Genomic DNA, 26,021 nt, shown 5'->3' on the forward strand with positions numbered 1-26,021 from the left:
ACCTCACCGAGGCCAGCCAGGAGCACTCATGGGATGATGAGGTGGACGGCTATCAGTCATTTTGTACCGTACCATCTTCCACCGGGGAAGGGAGGGGAGAGGATGCTGCTGCTGTTTAGCGCAGCAGCACCCCGTATACCAGCAGCCAGCAGACCTACGGTGACATTGAAAAGTAGAGAGAAACGATTTTTTTCCCTTTTCTTTGAGAGCGGGGAGGGGGGTAAGTTGACGACATATTCCCTGAACTACTCGCAACAATGTTTTTGACCCTTCAGCCATTGGGAGCTCAGCCAAGAATGCAAATGCTTTTCAGAGAGTGAGGGAACTATGGGATAGCTAGAGTCCTCAGTCCCCTCTCCCTCCCTCCATGAGCGTCCTTTTGAGTCTTTGGCTTTCTGTTACGCTTGTCATGCAGCACTGTGCTGAGTCCCTGCTCTGGCCTCTGTCTATCATAGCCTGGAGATTTTTTTCAAATGCTTTGGCATTTTGTCTTCTGGAACGGAGCTCTGATAGAACAGATTTGTCTCCCCATACAGCGATCAGATCCAGTATATCCCATATGGTCCATGCTGGAGCTCTTTTTAGATTTGGGACTGCATCGCCACACGTGCTGATCAGAGCTTCACGCTGGGCAAACAGGAAATGAAAATCAAAAGTTCGCGGGGCTTTTCCTGTCTCCCTGGCCAGTGCATCCGAGTTCAGATTGCTTTCCAGAGCGGTCACAATGGTGCACTGTGGGATACCACCCGGAGGCCAATACTGTCAATTTGCGGCCACACTAACCCTAATCCGACATGGCAATACCGATTTCAGCGCTACTCCTCTCGTTGGGGAGGAGTAAAGAAACCGGTTTTAAGAGCCCTTTATATCGATATAAAGGGCCTCACTGTATGGACGGGTACAGGGTTAAATTGGTGTAACGCTGCTAAATTCGGTTTAAACGTGTAGTGTAGACCAGGCCAAGGTCACATGTATCTAAGCTACCATTATCTTTTAGTTCTGTGATCACTTCCTCTTTATGGGTTAGGACAAGGTTTTCTGCTGAATTCCCCCATGTTGACTGCAACACATTTTGAGTTAGGAAATTGTCATCCATACTATTTAGAAATTCCAGGATGTTTTAGTACTGGCAGTATGATATCTCAAGTTTGTCACTCAAACTGAAGTCTCCCGTGATCACACAATTTTTTCCCTACACATTATTGACAGGTGCTCTTGGACTGAGATTCATTTGCTCAACTGCTGGATCTAAAGCAAAACACTCAGCAAGTAGTGATCAGTTAGTTACAAGTGGGAATCTTTTCAGGATGATCTCATCACAGTTGCCTCCAGCATGACTCAATACAGCTTCAACCTCCCTTTGTTTCACAGACTTACTTATAAGTTTATATTTTCTTATACATATGTATTAGTCTCTCATTTCCATGTTAAATCTCCTCCCTATCAGTACTGGTTTAGTGTTAGTTCAAACTGGCCTTTTCTAGCTTATTAGTTACTTTCTGTTTTATTTTTCACAGAAACATGACTACCTTGCAATTTCTTACACACGTGCAGTTCTACGTATGCTTACACTTAAACATTATCAGAATAGACTCTGACAATTCATAGCAGGCTTAAATATGACTTCACTTTCAACAGGTGTGTAAGGAGGCAGTCGTCCTGGTCTGTTTTGTGACCTGGTGGTCTGTAACAGACTCCAACACTGCCATAGGATATAAGACATAGCATTGAGAGAACAAGACAGATTATCCATCTAGAGAGATCTGTGTATGTCAATCATAAGGCAAACAAATATATAATTTCTAATTTGAGGTGAAAGATATATTATGGATTTTTGGGTAGTAAGCAGTTTGACCTCTGGAACTTCAGCTTTTTGTGGATTTCCCACCAAGTTATATCGTAAACAGTTTTTCCTTTTTTGTCGACCCCTGGGGTTCTATATAACTAGACAGAGAGAGTCTCTTTGGTTTGAAAATCTAACAATAGCTGGAAGGCTCCTTTCCTGGAAAATGCGTACTTGAACTTTAGCTTAATTGATGCTCCCAGACGAGATGCCTCACCTGTTGGAATGTGCATACTGATTCTCGTTGTCTTTCGTTCGGAGAGGAACCAAAGGTTTGGAATATGCATAGTGGGATTGGCTGTGTTCTTATTTGCCACAAACAATCAAAATGGCAGAGAGAGAACAATAATTGGTAAAAATATATTTTCAAGGCATATTTGACACCTATGCTGTTTATACCATCAAGTTGCAAGCCTTTCAGTGTGTAGCACTAATAGATGTATTACTCTTGCTGACAGACCAAACTATATTAGAAATTCCATTTATCTTTTTGTTTTCTTTGACGCTAAGAGCTTTAGTCAGCTTCAAATAAAGGGAGAGGGCCATCAGATCAGGCAGGCATGAGTACTAGCTTGAGTACTATTTTGATGGCTGTTAGATGTCCAGGGCAGGTCGTAGCTGTAGCAAGAGTGTTTTTTCCCCGTCTGCATCTGGCAAGACAAGTGAGATCTTTTCTCCCTGAGGTAGCCTTTGCCTTAACTGTCCATGTCTTTGTCATTTCACTACTAGGCCATGTCTACACTAGCATTTATGTCAGCAAAACTTTTGTCGCTCAGGGGTATGAAAAAAAGACCTCCCTGCGTGACATAAATTTTGCCGGCTTAAGTTCTAGTTTGCATAGTGCTCTGTTGTTGGGAGACCCTCTCCCATTGACATAGCTACTGCCGCTCGCTGAGCTGGCTTTATTATGTTGACGGGACAGCTCTCTCCTGTCGGCATAACGTGGCTACATGAGTGGTCTTACAGTGCTGGCACAGCTGCATTGGTACAGCTGTGCCATCTTAAGCTTGTAAGTGTAGACATGGCCTTAAATTGCTGTAATGTGTTCTACCTGGGCTACACTTTGGAACCATTCAGAATTCTTCAGTCTGCTTATTAAGAGTAATAAAAATACCTAGCTCTTATGAAGTACTTTTCATCAGTAGATCTCAAAGTACTTTACAAAGGAAGTAAATATCACTAGCCCCATTTTACAGAAGAAGAAACTGAGGCACACAGAGCATTGAAGTGACTTGTCTGAGGTCACCTAGTAGGCCAATGGCACAGTCAGGGATAGCACCCAGATCTCTTGACTGCCAGTGTTCTAACTAGTAGGCTATGCTGTGAAGTTGCCTGTTGGGAGCATATTAAACCAATATTCTGTCATCTATATCAGCTTCCAGTAAATTTCTGCATGGAATCCAGGGTGTTGGTCTCTGCCCAAAATATGCTGTCACTGTTGAGATTAGCAGAGGCACTTAAGAAGCAACTCCTTCACTATAAATGAGAGGGAACTGCTGGCGGGATATTCTCCAGGAGCGGTCCTCAGCTTTGGAACTTGCTCATCCACTTTGTTAACCTTTCAAGCATGCTGAAAAGCCCATCTTATTTCCCTTTCTTAAGGCTGTTGAGGATGGTGTGAGTTAGTTGAGGTGGATGTATTTTATGGGCAGTCCTTTGTCTATGTTGTCATTTTTAATGTGTGAGATAGGTGTCTGCAGCACTGTATGGACATCTATAATTAATTTTATTTATTCAGAGTTTTAAAACATGTAGAAATCAGGTGATTACTGTTCTCCCCTTGGTGCAGATAGAATGTGGCTCTTTAGAGGAGGCAATGTCTTGCTTGAAGTACTAGAGGGAATGTCAAACATCCCCTGGATTGATGCACGGAAGCACTCAGGACAAAATTTTGATGCATCCTGCTGACAGGTATCAGTATCAGGTGTGCAGAGTGTGTCACAGGGGTGGAAGAGGTGGTACAGGACCTGTCCTTCTGCCACATGGGTGACAAAGTCACAGAGAGCAATAAAAGTTCTTTTTCCCCAGTGTGCCTTCTCTACACTGTGGAGCACTTTGGGTTGGCTATATGTTGGATTTATCAGTGGGTACAGGGAGGCCTGGGGTACTTTCATGCACTCTTTCTGGGGCCTAATGCAGGCAGACCTCATGGTATCTCAGTCCTTGCACAGAAAGATATGAAGTTCTTTATGCCTGCACAGCATACTATATAGTGTAAGTGCTTTCTGTTTGCTGCCTTGTTTTTAAATTCAAATATGTTTTATTGTTTAAAGTGTTTCTAAGATAATTTCCCTTAACATTTTCTAATTCTTTTAAAAGTAAAACCTCCATTGTATATTGGAAGTACTGTGTTGCTCTTTCTTTTCTCTTTCAAGAGACAGCCTATCCACCTTTGACTGTTTGTCTATGAGAAAGGAATGTACCTGTAAGTGAAGCTACAGTGAGTTGTTCTGTATTTTTGCTTCCAGAATCTCAAGTCTCCCAAAAGTCCTGTCAGTGACTTTAAATTCACCACCCAGAACCCAGAACTGCAAGTACACGGCGATGTGGAAAAGGAAAGAATATTTTTAAGTATTGATGATGTAAAGGTGTGGTACAGCCTTTTATGTTTTTGCCAAACTTTATAGATAATCTGATAATAGAACAATTTTTATCAAAAGCTTCGCAGGGTGATTGGAACCTAAACCATTTCCTTTTCAGGAAGATGAGAGCCCCAGGCTGCCTTCATAGCTTCAGGCCCCGTGTCCCCATGCATGCACATACATGTACAGACACATGCCCTTCAACCAAATTCTCTAGCCTGAAATCTCTGCCTCTCCCCGCTCCTATGTCCCTGATCCCTCTGGCCCTTTGATTCCTCTGTCGTACTTCCCTACTCTATTCCCCTGGTGCACCATGCAACAGCCTTCTCAGCCCCATAGTCAGCCCGAAATGTACTGTCCTTGCCTGCCCCTATGGTGCCCCCGAGCCCAATTTCACGCCCAGAGCCTAATTCATGCCTCCTGCAGCCCAGCTTTCCTGATTCACCAGGGATATTCATAGATTTATATTTTAAGGCCAGAAGGGAACCATTAGATCTCTACTCTAACCTCCTACACAACATAGGCCAGATAATTAAATCCAGTTACCAAAAAAAATAAATTGTAACCTTGTAATTAGAGACTGTATCACAATGCCTTCCTAACTGGAATTTCCTAACTTCTGACTGCTTGACTTTGCAGCCTGAGTGTTCTTTTAATGTTTATAGTTTTTTGTATGTAATTTCCTAAGTTTATAAAAAAAAAAACTGAAAAAAACAGGATTTCCATCATGTGGAACCCCATATTGACTCCCACATGATTCATCAGCAGAGTTAAGTTTTACATCCACAGCACAGACGGCTGTCACTTGAGCTGACAAAGTCACTGATAGCAGTAGTAAATTGTCGTCCTCTGTATTGTGAGGAAGGTGAAGCACAATATCGAAGGACGACTAGCTCCAGGGCACGCCCTCAGGGTGGTCCTGCAGTGTTCCAATGCCTCAATTTTCCCTTTCCAAACACATGCAGTTCCACTCTTCACAGGGGATCACCTACTCCACCATATGTAGTAAGACAAATCTCATCTGGGGCACCATCCTCTGGTAGGCTGTGACATGACTGGTGCATCAGTTTGCCCTTTCTTCCAGCATTCCAAATCCATGCAGGATTTCAGAGAATAAATAGCCCTCTACAGGATTAATTTGTTACAGAAGGTCCCAAAACGTAATCCAGAATTTTCGAGCACAGTCAACCTTTCAAATTCCACCAGTCTGTCAACATAACAACTACTGCCCCAGTGTCTCTCACCATGCCCCAGCGCTTCAGCATGGCTCTGGCATATCTTGCCACACCTCATCCCAGTACCTCTAGCTAGGGAGTTTCTCTGCCTGTTTCCAGCTCCTGCTTGGAGACATCAGTAGGCTCACCCTTTAACTGTTCCCCAGTCTTCATCCCTCTGGCTTCAGCTCTGCAGATCTGAGAGCCAGCAGGCATCTGCCTCCATGGCTTTCAGCCTTCAGCTCTCTCTGGGCATGGCAGTCTGGCCTGGGAAAGTTTGTAAGTGACCCTCCCCCAGCTGTTTTCCCACCTCCACTAACATGACCAGGATTCATTGTTCAGTAAGGAAATGCTCACTGCTCCCTCCTTCAGGGGCATCTCCTTCCTGAAGTTCTCAACCCAGCTCTACTCTTCTTCTGAATTCTTCTAGTCTGGGTTCTGAACACTCTTATGTCTTTGGGCTCTCTTATTTATAGCTTTTTCAGGGCAGCCCTCCCTCCTAATTACACCAGGGGGCACCTGTACGTGGACTGGGGACCTGGGCCTAATTTCATTTACAGGGCTAGCTACCCTGTTACACATACATTGTATTAGTGGATTTCACATCTGCTGGCTGGCATCAGAGGAATGTTGACATCAGAGGAATCCTGGGTTCTGTTCCAGGTTCTGAGGGGAAGTTACAGACCATTCTATCCCTATTTTCCCCGAAGCCTGATACCTTTTTCCCCATTGATCCCTCCAACCTGTCTCAGTCCATCTCCACGTCAGCTTCTTGTCCCAGTTCCTTCTCTCTTTTCTGGCTCTTAATTCCAGTCTTCTCCTTTCACCACCATTCAAGTGTGGCTTCTTCCTCTTTCTCCTCCTCACTGCCTGGGCATCAGCAGAGGGAACATTGAGAGCACCAGTAGAGACAGTATCCCTGCACTTAGTTCTTGTGCCTGGCATCCTAGTTGTTCTTGGCATCCAAGAGGAGCAATTGCAGGACAAGTCCAGCTCAGCCGTGGGCATCCTGGGATGATGCATGCTCAGTACAAATGAAATCTTGGGAGATGTTAGCTTCCAAATTCTAACAAGACTCTGTTGAACTTGTGTGATTTCAGAGCTTCAGAGGCTTATAAATTGGCCAAATTAGGGAGAATTTTCATAGGGACAGCAAAAAGCTGACACCAGGGCAACCCTCTGCCAAATTTAACTCCTTGCTTCAAAGAATGGAAGCATTAGAGCTTCTCATTGAAACAGCTTTAAAAAAAATGTAATGTGGGCAAAGCAATTAATTTGTCCTTAATTTCTTTTTGGGAAATGGCTGAACTGTTTTTACTGAAATCTTCCAAAAAATTCAGCATGAGCTTGAAACCCAGCATGGAAACCTTCAGCCTGAGTGGTCAAAGTTTATCAAAGTAAAAAGCAGCTGAAAACTAGGTCTTATAATAGAAAGTATTATTAATAATAATTAATAAAGATTTCAATGCACACAAATATAGTCTCTTTTTTCCCACAGGGTCCCTGTCTCATTCAGGTCCCAATCATATACCACTAAAGTCAATGGGAGTAAAGGGAGCAGAATTGAGCCCTCACTGCATAACAGAGGCAATGCATTGGCTGGTGGGGGACATGTGGGGTCACGTGCCCGCTCAGATTTGCTGCTTGACTTGTACTGAACATGCTCACACCGACTGAGCATGCTCAGTAACACTGTTGAAGCTAGTTTCCGTCACTCTGATGGATGGTGCTGATTGAATGAGACAGCTGTTCAACACTGCCTTTTAACCTCATTATTCATTGTATGGCACCAGGATTTATTTACTGCACACCATCCAAACCCTGCACTGAATACAGAATTACTTATATCCTCACAGCTTTTCTACTATGCTGCTCACCATGGTATCTGAATCTCGCAGACATTAAAGAATTAGTATTCATAACACCCTGGTGAAGTAAGACAGAATTATTAATCGCATTTTGCAGACAGAGATCTGAGATACAAAGAGATTTTGGCCAACATTTACAAAAGAGTGCATGAATTTTGAGTGCCTCAGTTATTGAACACCCAGCTTGGGACACTTTAGGGTGAGATTTACAAGGGAGATTTAAACTAGCAGCTAGATGCCTAAGTGCAGTGTTTAGGCGCCACTGACATTCACAGAACCACAGTTTGGCTGCTGTGTAATCTGTTGTTGTCTAAAGTTTCTAGGTGTCTAATTTTCCTCCGGTAAAGTCCCTCTGGCAACTAAATTTCTGCCTCTGGGCCTGCACACAGCCTCCTGAAACTCAACACTGCCACGCAGCTTGGCACTGAACTCCTGCCTAAACCCCAGCAACATTCACAAGGTAGACATTCCCCTGCCTGTCTCGCCTCATCTGGTAGACATGCTCAGAAGCTGCCTAAGAACATGAGTACCAAATCTTGGCCCTCACAAAAAGCCAGCTGAGGCGGTGTCCCCTAATAGCCAATGGTTGGAGCACTCCCTTAGGATGTGGAAGACCTGGTTTCAAATCCCTGCTCTGCTTGATTCAGAGCAGGGCCTTGAATCCAGGTCCCCCTTCCTAGCTGAGTGCCTTAAGCTAGAGGGTATTCTGGGGTGGGGCACTCTCACTCTCTTCTGTTCAAGTTCCACTTTGTGTAAAATACTTTAATATTCAGGAGGTCAGAGAGAGAGTGACTGGATAACCTAGTGATTAGCACACTCCCCTGGCAGACCTGGGTTTCAGTCCCTGCTCCAATGAATAGTTAAGTATTTCATCCAAAGTTGAACCATTTCAACAAGCGAGAATAAAAAAGACATCCCCCGCACCACCCCAGACTATCCTGTAGCCCAGTGGTTGGGAGATGCAATTAGGAGACCTAAATTCAAGTCCTTGGTCTGAATCAGGCAGAATGGGGACTTAACCTGGATCTCCTACATCCTGGGTGAGTGCTCTAATGACTGCACTCTTGAATATAAAGGAGGGCAGCCCCTCCTTTTCATTTTTTACTTGAGAAATGGCTGTTCCGGTTTAGGTCCCTAATTCCAGGAGAGGGTTCACAGTTGTGAATTCTGAGCAGACTCCAGCCCAGAGTTAGGCATCTGTAATGGGTTGTCCCCTTTGAAGGCACCACCTGTTATGCTGAGATACCTTGAGCCCTCCTGTTCTGCCAACATGGGCCCCCTTTAACCTGTCTTGCTGAGCCATGCTTTTAAACCTCTTCTGGCACGCACACAGGCAGGGCCACACCCAGCTGCAGAAAGACGCAGATACTGAGATCAGCTCTGGGAAGACACAGCTTAAGGGACTTGCCCCAGTACTTAGGGCCACCTCGCTTAGAGTGCAGACCCAAAGGTATATTGTGCTGTATAGAAGAATCTGCACAGCCCATACTCATAAAAATTCACTCTCTTCCTCAACGTGAAGAGAGATATGCACCCCTTCTTGGTTACTATTCAGACCTGTCTTATTCACTGCCCCTCCTTTTGTATGTAATTTTCTAGATTTAAAAAAAAAAAACTAAAAAAAGGGAGTTCTGTCATGTGTAACTTTAATAATATTCACCTGGGTTATCATTAGGATTTTAACCTAGGACTTTCAGATCCCCACCATAAACACCACAACTTGAGCTAAAGTTATCAGCAGTAGTAGGCTGTTTTTGTCTGTGGATCAGCTACTGCTAGAGTCAAGTGTGTATTGCACTGAAACAGTGAGTTATGCATGCAGGAGTAGCCCCATTCTATAAAAGCAGAGTCAAGCATATACATTTGGCAGATTATTTCTGAGAGGAAATGTGGCTAAATTGAGCTATGCCAGATGTGATCTTGTATAACATTTCAGGCATATTAAAATAAACAAACAAAAAATGCTTGGCCATTGGCATATTTTATACAATCTCTGTTCCAGTGCTTATTGAGCTTTTATTCTGGGACATCCATTGAGTGGTTTTCTTCAACAGCCATGGATGGGTACCAGGATGGATCCCCAACAAGCCAACCTCTTCATGGGCCACCTCAAGGAAGAATTTCTGGAAAAAGGCAACATGAAACCAAGTATATGCCTGAAATACATCAATCATATTTTCATCCAATACATTTCCCTGTTCTGTTCACTCTCTCTGAAACATCTGGCACTGGCTGCTGTCAGAAGACAGGATATTGGGCTAGATGGACCATTGATCTGACCTTGTATGGTCATCCTTAGGTTCTTATCCTTTAGATAGACAACCTAAACACTGATTTCCACTACAATATCAACAACCATCCATCAAACTTTGTAGAACATTCCAACACCAGCATCAACTTCCTGTACAGCACAATCAGTGTCAACAATGGAACCCTACAGACAACTATATACAAGAAAGCCACAGATCACCACACTTACTTCCACTGATCCAGCAACACCAGGAAATATGTTATCTACAGCCAGGCACTTAGATACCACAGAATATGCTCTGAAGAGAAAGTCCAGAATGTGCACCTTAACACACTTAAAACCACTTTCATTAAACAAGAACGCTTCACTAGAGAAGTAGATAGCCTCCCCAGTAATTTATGGCAGAGAAGGAGAAGCAAAAAGATTAGGAGAATAGAAAGAAAAGAAGAGCCACCCCTCTGTATTTAAAAAAACAAGGAAACACACACAATACAACAACAATGCTACAGAATTAAAATAACTTTTGGCTGACTACCTGTAGCTCAGTCTTAATATGACTATAATAACGAGGAGTCTGGTGGCACTCCTGAAGAAGTGGGGTTTTTACCCACGAAAGCATCTGAAGAAGTGGGTTTTTTACCCGCGAAAGCTTATGCCCAAATAAATCTGTTAGTCTTTAAGGTGTCACCGGACTCCTCGTTGTTTTTGTGGATACAGACTAATCCGGCTACCTCTCTGAATATGACAATGACATTTCCATTTTTGTAAAAATAAAGTAAATAAGAGTTCATTATGCCTTGCATCTCTCAGAAAGATGCTAGTAATATATTAGAGAGAGAAGGTGACACTTCTGTTGGTGAAAGAGACAAGCTTGCGACCTTACACAGAGCTCTTCTTCAGGTACTCAGAGTGTCACAGCTAAATACAAGGGTGGAACAGATAAGGAGTTAATATGTTTTGCAAGAGAGCATTCACCATGAAGGGGGAAGTTAACACCTCTACAGCCATAGGACAAAGAAGTATTAGGGAGTTACAGATTGTTGTAATGGGCCATAGTAATATATAGTAATATATTATAGTTCACAATATTATTGTAGTAAACAGGTTTGTTTGTAATAACTGGTGAAGGCTTCTAAAAGGGATTACTGCCAGATTGAAAGCCACAACTGTGAGAAATAAACATTAATCCCTCTGGAACACTGGCAACAGAGGGCTGAGTTAAGGTTGTCTAGGTATGACCTTGCTGAGTAGGGCTGATTTGCCAAAGGAAAGTGTTTGTGAGCAGCTGTTGCTGTGTATATGGGAGAAGGTAAGGTGTGTAGCTGTATACTGTTTCCTGGCTTTCGTAGATTTAAAATTTGCATTGCTGTCCCTTAGCAACTTTTACATTTTAATTAATTTTTTGTGACATTTAGTCTATTTACTCAGCTTCATAGCTTTCCCTGAAATACTATACTTCCATGCTCTTGCTTGCGAAGGCCCAAAATGTTTCCAGCTACCTTCCAGCTGTGTGTATTTATAAAAAGCATTTGTTTTTTTTTCTTTTTGGGGGTGAGAGGAGCAGCAACTTAATTGGTTTTATTTTGAAAGACATATGTGAGATTTTGCTGACAAATCTGTCTGGATTGTACCAGGAATTGAGAAGAAGTTTGGAACTCAGTGTAAGTCAGAAAAGGATGGAGGAGGACTGTTCTAGTGATGACTATGACTCTGTTGAAGAGGATGTGCTTTTGGAGCACTCTCAGGTGGAAGAGACAGTTGCAAGTTTTGGAAGCCTCCAGTTGCCCAGCAGTGAGTCGTTACTGAAGGATGTTCCAAAGTATCGGGAGGCTGGAAGAGGCTGTGACCTTGATGCTGGTGCTCTTGTGCTGGAATTTAAGCAGAATCTGACAAGTAAGTCTTTGTGTCCTGTACCAGTTCAGCTGCAGTGTTGCAGTAGCAATTCTAGTTTTTATGCATCGAGTTTGTGGCTAAAAGTGAACCTTTTGTCATCTAATCTGACCTCTTGTACAGCACAGGACATTATGTTTCACCCAGGTATCCCTGCATTTAGGCCAATAACTTGTGTTTGATTATAGCATATCTTCCAAAAAGGATTCCAGTCTTGATCTGAAGAATTCAAGAAATGGAGAATCTACCACTTCCCTTGGTAGTTTGTTCCAATGTTTAATCACCCTCGCTGTGAAATATTGGTGCCAGTTTGTCTGGTTTCAGCTTCCAGCCATTGGTTTTTGCTCTGCCTTTCTCCACTAGATTAAAGAGCCCTTTAGTACCTGTTTTTTTTCTCCCCATGTAATCAAGCCATCTCTCAATCTTCTTTTTGATAAACTGAACCCATTGAGTTCTTTACATCTCTCACTGCAAGGCATTTTCTCCAGCCCTAGTATAATTTTCATGGCACTTTTCTGCACCCTTTCCAGTTTTTAAATATCCTGTTTAAATATGGACACTAGAACTGTATGCAGTATTCCAATGCTGGCCTCACTAATTGTAATGGGAGTCTGTCTCCCTAGACAACATCCCCTAGTCATCAGCGCACTGGCTAGTCATACCACCTAGCGGGTTCAAGTCCTGGTTTGGCAGTAGTGCCTGGTGGGTTCAAGTCTGAGGTTGGTAGTAGCACCTAGTGGGTTCAAACCTGGGGGTTGGTGGTAGTGCTTAGTGGGTTTGAGCCAGGGGTTAGAGGTAGAGGAACCCGGGTCCTCTCACTCTTCCAGGTTCCAACCGAGGGCCCTGGGGCAGACAGTTCAGGTGTGCAACGTGGGCCAAGGTATCATCCAGCCTATTCCGTGGGTTACTTCCTATTGCATCCCTGCCTCTCCAGAGGCACAGCGAAGGCTTGGCTAACAACTGCAACATCTGCTCCCAGAAGGGGGCAGGAGGTTCCCTTCCCCACTCAGAAGCAGATTCTCTGCTGTCCCGTCTGTGGTGGTTTGCGGTTTTGAATCTTTTCAGGGTGGTGTGGAATTCCTTCTGGATTGCTGCATGAGCTACCAGTAGAGGTCTGCTCCCGTGCACTGACTGCCCTTACTGAGCCGTGCTGTGTCTTGTAAGCTCCATCCCCATAAACAGCACTTCCAGAAGGCTCTGCTGGATAGAGCCTCCTGTGACCAAAGCTACTCCTTAACCCCCTCTTCCCCAGTGTGGAGTTTGTACAACCCATCACACCAACACAGAGTGAAATCACCTCACTACTTCCCTTTTTACCCATCCAAGGATCTTGTTATTCTTTTTTGCCACAGCATCACACTGGGAGCTCATGTTTAGTTGCTTGTCCACTATGACCCCTACCTCCTTTTCACAGTCACTATTTTCCAGGATAGTCTCCCATTCTGTAAGTATAGCCTGCATTCCTTGCTCCTAGATGTATAACTTTGCATTTGGCTGTATTAAAACACATATTTTTTATTGAGGTTACCAAGTGATCCAGTTCACTCTCTTTGACTCCCCTATCCTCATTATTTACTCTTCCACCTATCTTTGTTTCATCTGCAAATTTGATTAACCATGATTTTATATTTGATTCTGGATTATTGATGTAAATGTTGAATTGTATTGGGCCTAGAGCTGATCCCTGTGGAACACCACTAGAAATACCCCATTTAATGATGATTACTTTTTGAGACCTATCAGTTACACAGTTCTTCATCCATTTAACATGAGTGCTGTTGGTATTGGACATGGCTAATTTTTATGCAGAATATCATGTGAAAACAATTCAAATGTCTTACAAAAGTCTAAGTCTATTATATCTTTCCTGTTACCTTTATCAACCAATCTTGTAATCTCATCAAAAAATGAAATGAGGTTTGTTTTATAAGATCTGTTTTCCATAAAACCATGTTGACTGGCATTAATTTTATTCCTGTCCTTTAATTTTTTATTAATTGAATCCTATATCAGCTTTTCTATTAATTTGTGCAATAATTATGTCTTCTTTTACTGACTCTGTTCATTCCCACTTGTGGCATATGATGTCCCTGGCATCAAGCTGTGGAACTGCCTTTAAAAGCCATGTCTGTTTGTAGGGTGCACAAGTGATCTCACACAAGGGGAATGTCATCTTCCTACACTATATAAAGGGGTGCACCCCCTGACTGCCTCAGTTACTTTGCTGTTACTGCAGAGAACTAACAGAACTCACCTTATATCCTTGAATTGCCCCATTGTAGTCTAATTAGTTAGATGTTTGATGCTTCATTAGTCTAACTAATTAGACTAACTAATATAGTTAGTTAAATTAGTTTTTAGTGTAGTGTAGTTTTTAGCACAGTATAAGTAGCTACACTCTTTGGGTAACGACAGGGGCCATGCTGGGTTTTGAGCCATGTAGGGCATTTAAGAAATGTGGGTCATTCCCTGCAATAATTCCTGAGATGGACACTTATTTCAGATGTGTCTGTAGTGCTAATTTTGATTGAATGAATGGGCTCAGAGAGTCAAAGGTGTTAATGTGACCCTATTGCTATTCCGCACTAAACAGTTAAACATGGGTCAGGGTTTCTAGAACAGAGACTGTAGCCTGCCTAGACCAGGGGTCAGCAACCTTTCAGAAGTAGCGTGCCAAGTCTTCATTTATTCACTGTAATTTAAGGTTTCGCGAGCCAGTAATACGTTTTAACATTTTTAGAAGGTCTCTCTCTATACGTCTATATTATATAACTAAACTATTGTTGTATGTAAAGTAAACAAGGTTTTTAAAATGTTTAAGAAGCTTCATTTAAAATTAAATTAAAATGCAGATCTTATCAGCTTAGTGCAGTGCTTCTTAACCTGGGGTGCACGCACCCCATGGGAGTGCGAGATGCCCTTTCTGGGGGTGCGAGACATGCAAGGTGTTTTGGGTTTTTTTAGAAGGCAAATCATCAAAAACACAAATTAAGTACAGGCACAGAAGTACAACTACTTTGTTTCATCAAATCTATGTATTTATTAATATGATACATGTTCAACAATTACTGTAATATACAATTTTTTTAAGTTTTCAAGTTTTTAAGCTAATTGTAATGTAATTTTGATAAGGGCTGCAAAATGCTGGGACCAGGCCACGAGCAGAGCCCTGGGCTGGCTGACAGTACCCCAGGCCGGCAAGAGGGCTGAGCAGGGCCAGAAGCCCAGACCCTGACTGACAGGGGGCCAGGCGGCTGGAACCCCAGACCAGCAACGAGGGTGAGCGGGGCTGGCGGGTGGTATCCTAGGCTGTCAGCAGGCTCAGTGGGGCTGATGGCTGGGACCCCAGCTGGCAAGGGGCCGGCGGCCGGATCCGCAGACCGGCAGCGAGCTGAGCGGCTAAGCCTGCTGCCGGTCTGGGGTTCTGGCTACTGGCTCCTGCCTGCCGGGGTCCCGGCCACCAGCCCCACTCAGCCGCTGCTGACTGGGGGTTCTGTTCATCCAGGCCAGCAGCGGGCTGAGTGGGGCTGGCGGCCAGGACTCCGGCTGGTAGCAGCGCGCAAGTAAAAATCGGCTCGCGTGCCACCTTTGGCATGTGTGCCGCAGGTTGCTGACCCCTGGCCTAGACCATTAAATATCTTTATAACCTTTTTTTAAAGATATAGAATAAAAAGGAGAAAAAACAGTTGAAGCATTTGAAATGTAAAGCGTTAAGTAAGGATTTAATTTTAACAATATCCCTTATTACCTTTCCCTTTAGCTGTTGAGAGTTTTTATAGGGAAAAACCCATCTGATGGTCTTTTAGGTGGTATTAAATATGGTAATTGTTCTTTCTGGGGAAAAGAAAACTAGTTAGTTGAGGTGGCTGGAGCTGTGATTGTTGCTGAAGTCAGATTCTGCTTTCCCTAAGGCTAAATAAGGCAAACACCCACAAAAGGAAGAGAAAAGGACAGCAAAGATAGAAAATGCAGCTTTGGTCTCTAGTGCTGACTCTCACTTGCAACTTTGTTGTTGGAGAAACACAGACACAACATACGATCTGATCAGCCATACTAAGACCTGGCAAACGAGTATCAGCATTGGGCTTTGGGTCTCCTGGGTGCCACTCAATGGATACAGCTTTTAAAAGGCAGTTCTACAGCTCAGTGCCAGGGTCACCACATCCCACAAGTGGGAATGCATAGAGGCAGTTACTAGTAAGTGACCTCTCTTTTCTGTGAATTGGGTCTTCAACTCTAAACCTCTGTCATCAATCATTTAAACTTTAAAAGTTTGAGGACAACATTTATTATTTGAATACTTTCCATTTTTCAAAAGTTCTGTTTTTTTTTAAATAGTGACCAATAAGGACATAAATTCTTGGCTGCAACTTCTCTTTCACTGTTGCCCTTGCAGGCAGGGTCATGTCTCTCTCTTGCCTTGTGCTTGAGGCTGAAATGTCATTTTGATTGCCCAGCAGTCTTGTTCTTCAAAAGCAGAAAGATCGATGATCCTGAAAGATCCAAAGAAGAAACACGGGAATATCTTTGCTGCAATGTCCTTCTGCAGCCCCCCTTTATGGGCCCAGAAGCTGCCATGAGTAGACATGGAGGGAGAGAAAGGTGAAGGGGAGGTCACTGTCTCTCATTCTTATAACCCTCTCCCCTCTTTAAGGATTACCCCCAGCTGGGGAGCAGGTGACAAGCAGTCTCCTGTGGATGTGAGGTTTGAACCATCCCTGTGATGAAATGTAAATTTCTTATTCACTTCTTCCCCCTGACGGAGAATGGCCACTTAAGCAGGTGATAGTCTTTTAACATCTGGCTGGGTACTGGCCTGACCTTTATTCCTGAGAAACTGGTTTTGACCTGCTTTTCTTAACCTTGGAGCATGTTATAACAATGTTATGCAGTAGAATCTTATAACTTTACATATAACACTGATACACATATTTTACGAGGACAATGTTCAGCAGATTATGAGCTTTCAAATGATAGCTCACAAGTCATACTTTGTACAAAATTTATCATAGTCTTGTAAAAGTGGTAAACATAATAGTATAGATCACCACATCTTCCTTTGTAATCCAAAATTTGTTTCTAAATCCTAACCTACATTTAACAAGTTTTATTGGCTTAACTATGTTGGCAAGGTGTATGTTTTATTTACAGATATATTATGCTGGTAAAAGCCCTAATATAAATACAGTTATACAAGTATAAGGCGCTTCATACTGGTATAGCTTGTGTAGCTTCATTGTACTTGAATAAGCTGTATGTAAGCACATCTATAACAGTATAACTACATCTACACTAGGGGAATGGTGTGTGTGTACTGCTTTAACTTTGCCAGCATAGTTAAAGCAACAAAACTCTTGTTTGTAGACAAGGCCTAATAAGTCTTCACTGAGTTGCTGCTCCTAAATCCAATTGAATTTTACTTGACTAATGTGTTTAGTGTGCAGGAGCTGGGTGATGGTGGTAGCCTGTGATACACAGGAAGTCAGGCTGGATGATTTGGTGGTCCCTTCTAGCCTTGAACTCTGTGACTCTAGTTCTCATACTCATCTCCCTTGTTTTTCTGCAGATGTGAAACAGGAACGAATTCTGTCTGCAAAGAGGAAGGATGCTGCTGAAACCTACATTCCAATCAGACCTATGAAGGTCAGAAGTAAAATGGCTCGGCCACTTTCTGCTGGACCCCCGCACAAGGAGGGACTTGAAAGAACCTGTTCTAGTAAGAGAGATGAGATATGTGAAGTATACAGCGTGAGCTTCCATTCTCCTTTCCCTGCCCTGGCTCAGATGTTGTCCCTTCTGCACACTTCTGTCTTCACTCTCCTGGGCTGTTGCCCATTTTTATGCTTCCTCTCATCTCAAAATTCCGTTGACTTTAGTGGGAACAGGAGCAAGCCTATGGCTATATATGCCACCTCTCTGTCTCCTCATTCTTCTTTCCCTGCCCCCACAGAATGAAGACTTCTTCCCCTCCTTTTCCATCCTCCCTATTGCTCTATACTTGCCCCCCTTTTCTTTACACAGACATATTCCCTATGGTGAAAGGGTGCTGACAGGAAGGCAGCCTCTGCATGTCAACTACTGGATCTTCAGAGGAATTGTCAAAAGATGGTAGCTCTCTGTAATCCAGCCACTCCCCTTAGGCAAGTTCACCATCAGTTACAAAAAGATGGGTATTGGGGGGTGTGGAGGATATCTAAAATAATCCCAGTTATTCAAATGAATGGAAGAGGGTCATATGGACTTATTATTGTAATAAAACTTCTCAAGCTAAGCACAGCTGCTTCCAAATGAATCCTGAGAGCCAGTAAAGTTAACAGTACTGAAAAACCCAAATAGTAGCTCCTTAATTGATGCAAAACCTAAACAAAACCAAGAAATTATATTCCTTCTTAAAGAAAAGAGAAACTCAAACTCCACCTGTCACCTAAATGCCAGCACCAGCTAATATTTGTAGCAATACCTGCCGGATCAGATCCGTGTGTTGACCAGTTTTTGAAAGATATGTGTTGCACTTCCTTCACTTTTAAAACAGGATATTATATACATATAGCAATTGTGTGTGAGCAAGACAACCAAGGGACGGTTTGGAGAAAAACAACAGCTGCTTGAGTTAACAGTGGTCATCTTGGGAAGACCTCTGGGGAGCCCAACACAAAAAGAGCAACCATCCAGCATGCGTGCAGCATCTTTCACAGCACCATAGATACCCAGGCCACAGGCATAGTCAGTCTTCAGCAGCAAACAATGCCACATCTAAACTTGTTAATCTGTCTCCAAAGGTGGTGTGGGAAGTCAAAAGCCAAGGAGTGGCTGGTAGTGGCAGTGGGAGTTCCTGGTAGTAGCAGAGGTTTTCTCCCCTCCTGTCCACCACAGTAAGCTGATGATGTTATCAGCTTAATGGAAAGTATGAAGCACTGTCCAGATAGGATTTCTACTGTGTAATTGGTGATGCAGTGCATCCCATATATCCCTGAACAGTGGCAAATGTGTCATTTTCTGTAGCTTGAGGGGCAGTTTATTGGTGCATTCTGATACCAGATGTTAGGTGGAGGAATATTAGTTAGGACTGGTAACCATACAAGTTTTGCTGGCTTCAATGTCCCTGTTATCATTCTTATAGTATGATTAAGCTGTGTTTTAAAAACAGTAGGCCTGAAAGCTGTCAGGGCTTTCTGAGGGCTGTGGAGAAAGGATTGTGTTTGGTTGTTTTTCCTTTGGCTACGTCTACATTATGTACTAGGGGTGTGATTCCCCTGCTCATGTACACATACTCATGCTAGCTCTTATTGAGCTAACACAAGTATAAATAGCAGTGTAGTTGTGGTAGCATGGGTTGTGGCAGCATGAGCATGGGTGAGCTGTGCCGAGTACAAACCTGCCAGAAACCAGTTGGTATGTCTTCAGCATAGCTCAGCCAGGCCCATTCTGCTGCTGTGCATACAGATATGCCTATCGATAGCAGCCACACTGCTATCTATACTTTCTTCTGATGTCATTTGTTCACTAGTTGTCCAAGGTAGAGAAGACCTGGAACTCTAATGTTAAAACAAACATTAGCATCACCTATATGCTATGCCTTACTTGGGCCGGGTTACAAGCTGCCAGTTCAGCCCTTTGTTAATAACTAGACCAGATATTTCATGCATGGGCTTTTACAGTGTTTTATACATATATGAGATAATCAATAGACATCTCTTGCTACTTTTTGATGTCAGGACCATTAAGTCGGCCAGAAAAGCCACTGTCAGCAACTCGAAGGAATGTTTGTGAGAAGAAGGATTCTGAGCAATCTGCTTCTGCTGTCATTAAAGCTATGCAAGCTGAAAATGAGATCTTGCAAAGAGAGATGCTTTGCAGAAGGCTGGAGACTTCTGTCTGCCATCAAATGGTATGCCAAAGTACTGAGCTTGGACAAGAGAGATCCAAGGTGTTCAGTAGCAAAAATTATATCCTTTCCCTAAACATGAATAGGAATCTTATATGGTTTAATGCAGTGCTACTCACACCTCAATGGTTCAGGAGCCAAACTGGCAATCAACATTACCCCCAAAAGCCGCAGTAGTATGAATTCATTGTTTCATTGTTAATTCAGTTAATTATATATATAATGCTCACAGCAAAATGACTGACCAAGTATTATTATTTTATCAACTACAATTGGTTAATAACATAGTAAAAGCATACTGATTGGTTAATAATTAAATAACACTGTTTTAATATCATATGCTGCAAAGACACACATTAGACACATTAAGGAGCTGCTTATGGCCCACAAACCCCAGTCTAAGTATCACTGGTTTAAAGCCTTACAGGGGTGCATGGTGGGGTAACTCTTAACACTACATGAAATGAAATAGTGTGGTCACCCACATGCACTTTCTGGGGATATTACCTTACAGCTCTTTCTTGAGTTCAGAGAAGATCAGAAAAAAAATGTGTTAACCATTTATATGACTCTTCTTCTAGGTAGAAAGGATCCTTCTGGTTCCTGCCATTCCCTTCCTCAAAGTTACAATTAGTTAACACCCACCCAATTTGAAAAGCAGTCACATGACTTTCATTGCACACATTCACCAAGCACTTAGGGCCTGATCCTAGTTTCACTGAAGTCAATGGGAGCTTTTCATTGGCTTCAGAATTGGATCAAACCCTTATTGGCTGGATTTTAAGACTGGATCTGTTGGTGTTAAAGAATCTCTTTCCAGGTTATGGACTGCCAAATTCTGCAAATTCTCCAAATTTTTTTTGAGGTCTGTTGTTTTGTGGTTGAGAGAGAGAGAAGTTCCCTCTGCATATTCACAAATAACATGAACTTGCTATGTTTTATGAAAGTAAGGTAATACTTAAAATAGACGTTGTCTTGGGACACAGAGTGGGATTTTCAAAAGCCCCCAGTCTCAGTGTTGGCCTAACTCTACTCAAAGGGAAGTAATTTACTTCCAGTTACTACTAACACTGACGGCTTTGAAAATCCCACCTTCAACATGTAAATGTGCTACAGGGCAGAATTAAGGAGCTAAAAAGAAAATAAACAAAAGATGGCATTTTATTTCCCAAGACTTTTAAATTCTACTGGCTTTGATTGCATGTGTAAATTCCATAGCCCAACTCCTTACCTCAGATTCTGTGCACCTTCCAAAGCCTATAGGAGCCTCTCTCTATCTCTCTTAAAAGATTCAGAAGGTCCTTTCCCTCAACTTCAGCTGTTCCTAATTACTCACCCCATATCTGACCCACAGACTTTTCACTGCACAGGTAGGTTACCCATTTGTACATATATCTCACATTCTCAATGACAAGAACATGAGAAAAATCTAGTGCGTGTCTGGTATGTCATTTAGCAGAGAAATAATTCTCCTGGAGGAGCAGCGCATGGCCTCTTTCCAGATGAAATAGGATTTGGTTTAACCAAGTTACAAGCCTTGAAATCCAGGGGATGTAGGTTCAGGCCTCCTCCTCCTGCTACTTTGGTCCCAGCTCCAGGCCCTTCAAGACATGAGGGAAGTGCCAAACAATCATTTTGATAGATGCAAATTGGTTTTGATGGATGCATGTTGAAGATGCAAACAGTCTCCATCTCTCCAGACCCAAATTCTCCCACTTTTGAAAATGGTCTCTCCCACTTCCTCAGTGGTTGGTACCAAGTTACTTCAGACCAGTAGGTCTTGAGCAATGTGGAAGTTTGTTTCTACCCCTCCCTGCCACCCTCCTTCCCATCCCTCTTCAGGGACTACTCTCACAAGAAAATCCTCCTCCAGGAGGTACAATCTCTCCTTTGCTCTGGGGCCACAGAGGAGGTTCAACACTATCTCAGATGGCAAGGGTTTTAGTCCCTCTATTTCTTAATCCCAAAAGTGAAGAAGGGTCTCAGACCAATCTTAGACTTGTTTCAACTCAACAGATTCTTAAAATGAAGTTTTGCATTGTCACCCTAGCTTCTGTTATCCCCTTCCTGGAGACTAGTGTACCACCCTTGACTTAACAGATGTCTACTTCCATGTGGCAATCAACAAAGCTCACAGGATGTACCTCAGATTTTTGGTAAATCAAAATCATACCAATTCATTGTACTACCATTTGGCCTGCCAGCAGCTCTCAGGGTCTTTACAAAAGTTATGGCAATAGTATCTGCATTCCTCAGAATATCTGGAGTTCAACTCTGTCTGGATGACTAGCTTGTCAAGGACCAATCCAGAGTGCAGGTACAGTGCAGTGTATCCCTGAGCCAGTCAACAATCAATGCTTTGGGACCACTAATCAACACAGAGAAGACTCTCATCTCCTTAGTCCAGCGAATAGAGTTTATAGGGGCTGTAACGGACTCAACTTAGGCCAGAGCTTTTCTTCCAGACTCAAAGGTTCAAGCAATTCAATCAGTTGTTATAGATATGAAAGCTCACCTGGTCACAACAGCACAAAAGTGTTTGAGGCTTCTGAGGCATATGGGTTCCTGCACTTACCTGGTTCAGTATGCCAGATTGCACCTCAGAGTTCAACAGGGTTGGCTGGCATCAGTCTACTTTCTGAGCTATCATCATCTAGATTAAGTGGTGAAGGTGCCTTCTCAGGTCCTCCCTTCCCTACATTTGTGAACAAGTCTAACCAATCTATATGTAGATGTTCCCTTTGCCTGCCCACAGTCGACATGCACATTAGCTCTGGCTGTTAAGTTTGGTTGCTAGTTTGATCAAAGTACATCTGGCAAGTATTTCAAAGTTCCATCCTGAAGTGGATTTTTCTCTAATGACATATCCATAAGTTTTTGAATGGCCTAATCAAATTCTATCTTCGAGTGCAAGACTCCCACTCTTCCATGGGATCTAAACTTAGTGTTATCAAGACTTATGAGTCCCCTGTTTGAGCCTTTGCCTTGCACTCTACTGCATTTGTCAATAAAGAGAATTTTTGGTGGCCATCACCTCAGCCAGAAGGGTAGGAGAGCTGCTTGCCTTAATGTCTGGGCCTCCCTATGTGATATCCTTTAGGGACAAGGTTTACCTGTATTTTCAAACAAGGTTCGTCCCAAAGGTCATCTTTCCATATGAACCAGCCAGTTTATTTGCCTGTATTCTATCTGAAGCTGCATTCGAGCAAGGAAGAGGAGTGTTTCCATACCCTGCATGTCAGAAGAGCTCTGACATTCTAACTGCACAGAACCGGCACTTCCCTAAGTCTTCCCAACTGTTGTTAGAGGTGTCAGACAGAACGAAAGGACAATCAGTCTCCACCCAAAGAATTTCTTCTTAGATAGCCTCTTGTATGCATGTGATATGACATGGCTAACGTCAGCCTTGTGAGCAGAGTCACAGCTCATTCACTGAGATCACAGTCTGCCTCAGTGGCTTTTGTGACACATGTTCCAACTGTGGACATTTGTAGAGCGGCAACCTGATCCTCAGTCCACGTATTTGCCTCCCATTATGCTGTGGCTCAAGGCTCCAGAGACAATGCTAGAGTTGGATGAGTTGTTGTGCAATCCCACCTCTTGTTTTCACAGCTTGAGAGTCACCAAGAGTGGAATGCACATGTGCAATCACTTGAAGAAGAAAAACTAACCCGTTCAGTAACTGTTATTCTTTGAGATGTCACCGACCCGCCTGCCCCGCTACTTTGGAATTCTAGCAAGAAGGAATTGAGGAGAGTTAGGGGTGGCTCTGCCCTTTATATGTCCACGCAGTGGTGCATGGCAGCACAGGGCACTTGAGCCTCCCAATGGGTACCGCTGAAGGGAAAAAATTCTAATGTCTCTGCACTGGGGACACACACTGAGACTGGAATGAACATGCACAGCATATCTCAAACAAGAACAGTTATTGAACAGGTTAGTAACTCTTTTTTCCAGGACCTGATGAAACATGTGGTGGAAACCTCAATCATACTCCTGGAAGTGGTCCAAGAGAAGCAGCACAAAGAAATTCTTCGTATTTCCACAATAGGGAGACTTATCATGGCCATTAATGAAAGTTTACTGGAGCCCTGAACAACCATCTGTGTACACCTCCATCCATCCCTTTGTGAGTCTGTGACCAGTGATGAATAAAGTGTGACAGCCTTCTTAAGCTAGTATGTTGCTTAATTTTAACAATAGGAGCAGCATTTAGAGAAAAAGGATTTTAAACAGTCAACATGTGTGTCTTTCTTACCTAGAGCCCTATCATTCTGTGAGGGTGTCCTAAGCAGGCCTCGCTTCTTCAGATACCCCACTAGGTGTCTGTGTTAGTTTGAACAGCTCTCCCAACAATTACCTCCCCATGGACAGAGAGCCTCATTTTATCCCGCTAGGGTTCCTTTGGGCTTGCCAGTTGACAGGCTTTTGGCTCTGCTTGTGCAAACCAATTCAGCAAGCTCCGCAGGAGATTGAGGCAGGCTCTTCAGAGCCAATGGCTCAGCCATTGTCCTACAATAACCCTCTAATGTTCACTATAGGGTAGCTTATCTTGAGCTGTTGTTTCCTTCTTGTTTATTTTCTTACAGCTTACTATTAAACTAAACCAATATATTCACACAGTAAACATCTCAATAACCAGGTCAACATATAGTAGTTATAAATAATTACAGAAAAGCTTACCATCTGTCACACTAGTAATTGTTCTCTGAAAGCTGTGTGATGTGATGAATCAAAGCTCACTCTTCCTTCAGCATTTAAAGGTTATCTAATCTTTTGTACTTTGTTCAATTGTGATAAACATGGGAATATTCTTATGAAGAACCAGGGAGATATCTGCATTTTTTTATGAATGTCCTGTGTACCTCAGTGCTTGATATCATCCGTTAGGACTGCATGAAGTTGAATCAAAGAAAGCTGTTAGGGGAAAACAAGCAGGAAATGAATGACAGACACAAGGTTCCTCCAAAGAGAATACCAACTGTCCTTAAAAAAATAATGTGAGAACTATTAATTGGAAAATGCTGTTTCCAACCACTCTAGCAGATTTATTTTTCCCCAGCCTGAACCTAGAATCAAAGGAACATTAAACCATTAAAGACTTCTTCCTACAGAGGAAGGCAGGGGTGTGTGGGCATCAGCTGCCTGGGGGACACACTCTAAGGGTATGTCTACATCTACAATTTTGCAGCGCTGGTTGTTACAGCTGTATTAGTACAGCTGTATAGGGCCAGCGCTGCAGAGTGGTCACACTTACAGCAACCAGCGCTGCAAGTGGTGTTAGATGTGGCCACACTGGAGCGCTGTTGGGCGGCTTCAAGGGGGGTTAGGGGAACGCGAGAGCAAACCGCGGGGAAGCAGGTCTCCTTCCCCGCGGTTTGCTCCAGTGTTCCCCGAACACACCCCTCCCAGCAGGTCTCCTTCCCTGCGGTTTGTTCTCGCGTTCCCCGAACCCCCGTGCAAGCAGGTCTCCTTCCCAGCGGTTTGCTCCGCTGTTTTTTGAACCCCTGTGCAAGCAGATCTCCTTCCCCGCGGTGTGCTGTCGCATTCCCCGAACCCCCGTGCAAGCAGGTCTCCTCAGCGGTTTGCTCCGGTGTTCCCCGAACCCCCGTGCAAGCAGGTCTCCTTCCCTGCGGTTTGCTCCGGTGTTCCCCGAACCCCCCTGCAAGCAGGTCTCCTTCCCTGCGGTTTGCTCCGGTGTTCCCCGAACCCCCCTGCAAGCAGGTCTCCTTCCCAGCGGTGTGCTGTCGCGTTCCCCGAACCCCCGTGCAAGCAGGTCTCCTTCCCAATGGAATGCTCCGGTGTTTTTTGAACCCCCGTGCAAGCAGATCTCCTTCCCCGCGGTGTGCTGTCGCGTTCCCCGAACCCCCCTGCAAACCGTGGGGAAGGAGATCTGCTTGCACGGGGGTTAGGGGAACGCGAGAGCAAACCGCGGGGAAGGAGACCTGCTTGCACGGGGGTTCAAAAAACAGCGGAGCAAACCGCTGGGAAGGAGACCTGCTTGCAGGGGGGTTTGGGGAACACTGGAGCAAACCGCTGGGAAGGAGACCTGCTTGATTACCAGAGAGGCTTCCTCTGGTATGCTGGGATACCTGTTTATTCCACGGAGGTCAAGAAAAACGCTGGTGAGTGTTTACACTTGATGACCAGCGCTGGATCACCAGCGCTGGATCCTCTACACCCGAGTTTCAATGGGTGTACGGCCAGCGCTGCAAACAGGGAGTTGCAGCGCTGGTGATGCCCTGCAGATGTGTACACCTCCTAAGTTGCAGCGCTATAACTCCCTCACCAGCGCTGCAACTTTGTGGTGTAGACAAGGCCTAAGAGAGAGAGACAGAAAATGCTGCATGGCCTGGCTGTCTCTTGCAACCCAGAAGTAGGGAGCCTGGACTGAGTGGAACTTATGGGAAACTTTCAAGGGAAGGGTAAGAGTTAAGTAAGACCCAGGCAAATAGACCTTTTGTTGTTTTATCCCTTTCTGCTTGCTA

At 43.7% G+C, this 26,021-nt stretch overlaps 1 protein-coding gene across 3 annotated transcripts in view; it reads left to right on the forward strand.

The window, feature by feature from the left end:
- The window catches only part of KIAA0556 (KIAA0556 ortholog), a 187,336-nt gene that overhangs the window by 42,417 nt on the left and 118,898 nt on the right, over window positions 1–26,021 (forward strand). For all 3 annotated transcript variants that reach the window (XM_030579222.1, XM_030579224.1, XM_030579223.1), the window contains exons 6-9: window positions 4,312–4,431; window positions 11,393–11,651; window positions 17,215–17,364; window positions 19,364–19,536. In XM_030579222.1, coding sequence (XP_030435082.1) covers window positions 4,312–4,431; window positions 11,393–11,651; window positions 17,215–17,364; window positions 19,364–19,536 — 702 coding nt within the window. The remainder of the gene's footprint in view (window positions 1–4,311; window positions 4,432–11,392; window positions 11,652–17,214; window positions 17,365–19,363; window positions 19,537–26,021) is intronic.

This window comes from Gopherus evgoodei, chromosome 10 (genome assembly GCF_007399415.2).
Source record: "Gopherus evgoodei ecotype Sinaloan lineage chromosome 10, rGopEvg1_v1.p, whole genome shotgun sequence".
Classification (NCBI taxonomy): Eukaryota; Metazoa; Chordata; order Testudines; family Testudinidae; genus Gopherus; species Gopherus evgoodei.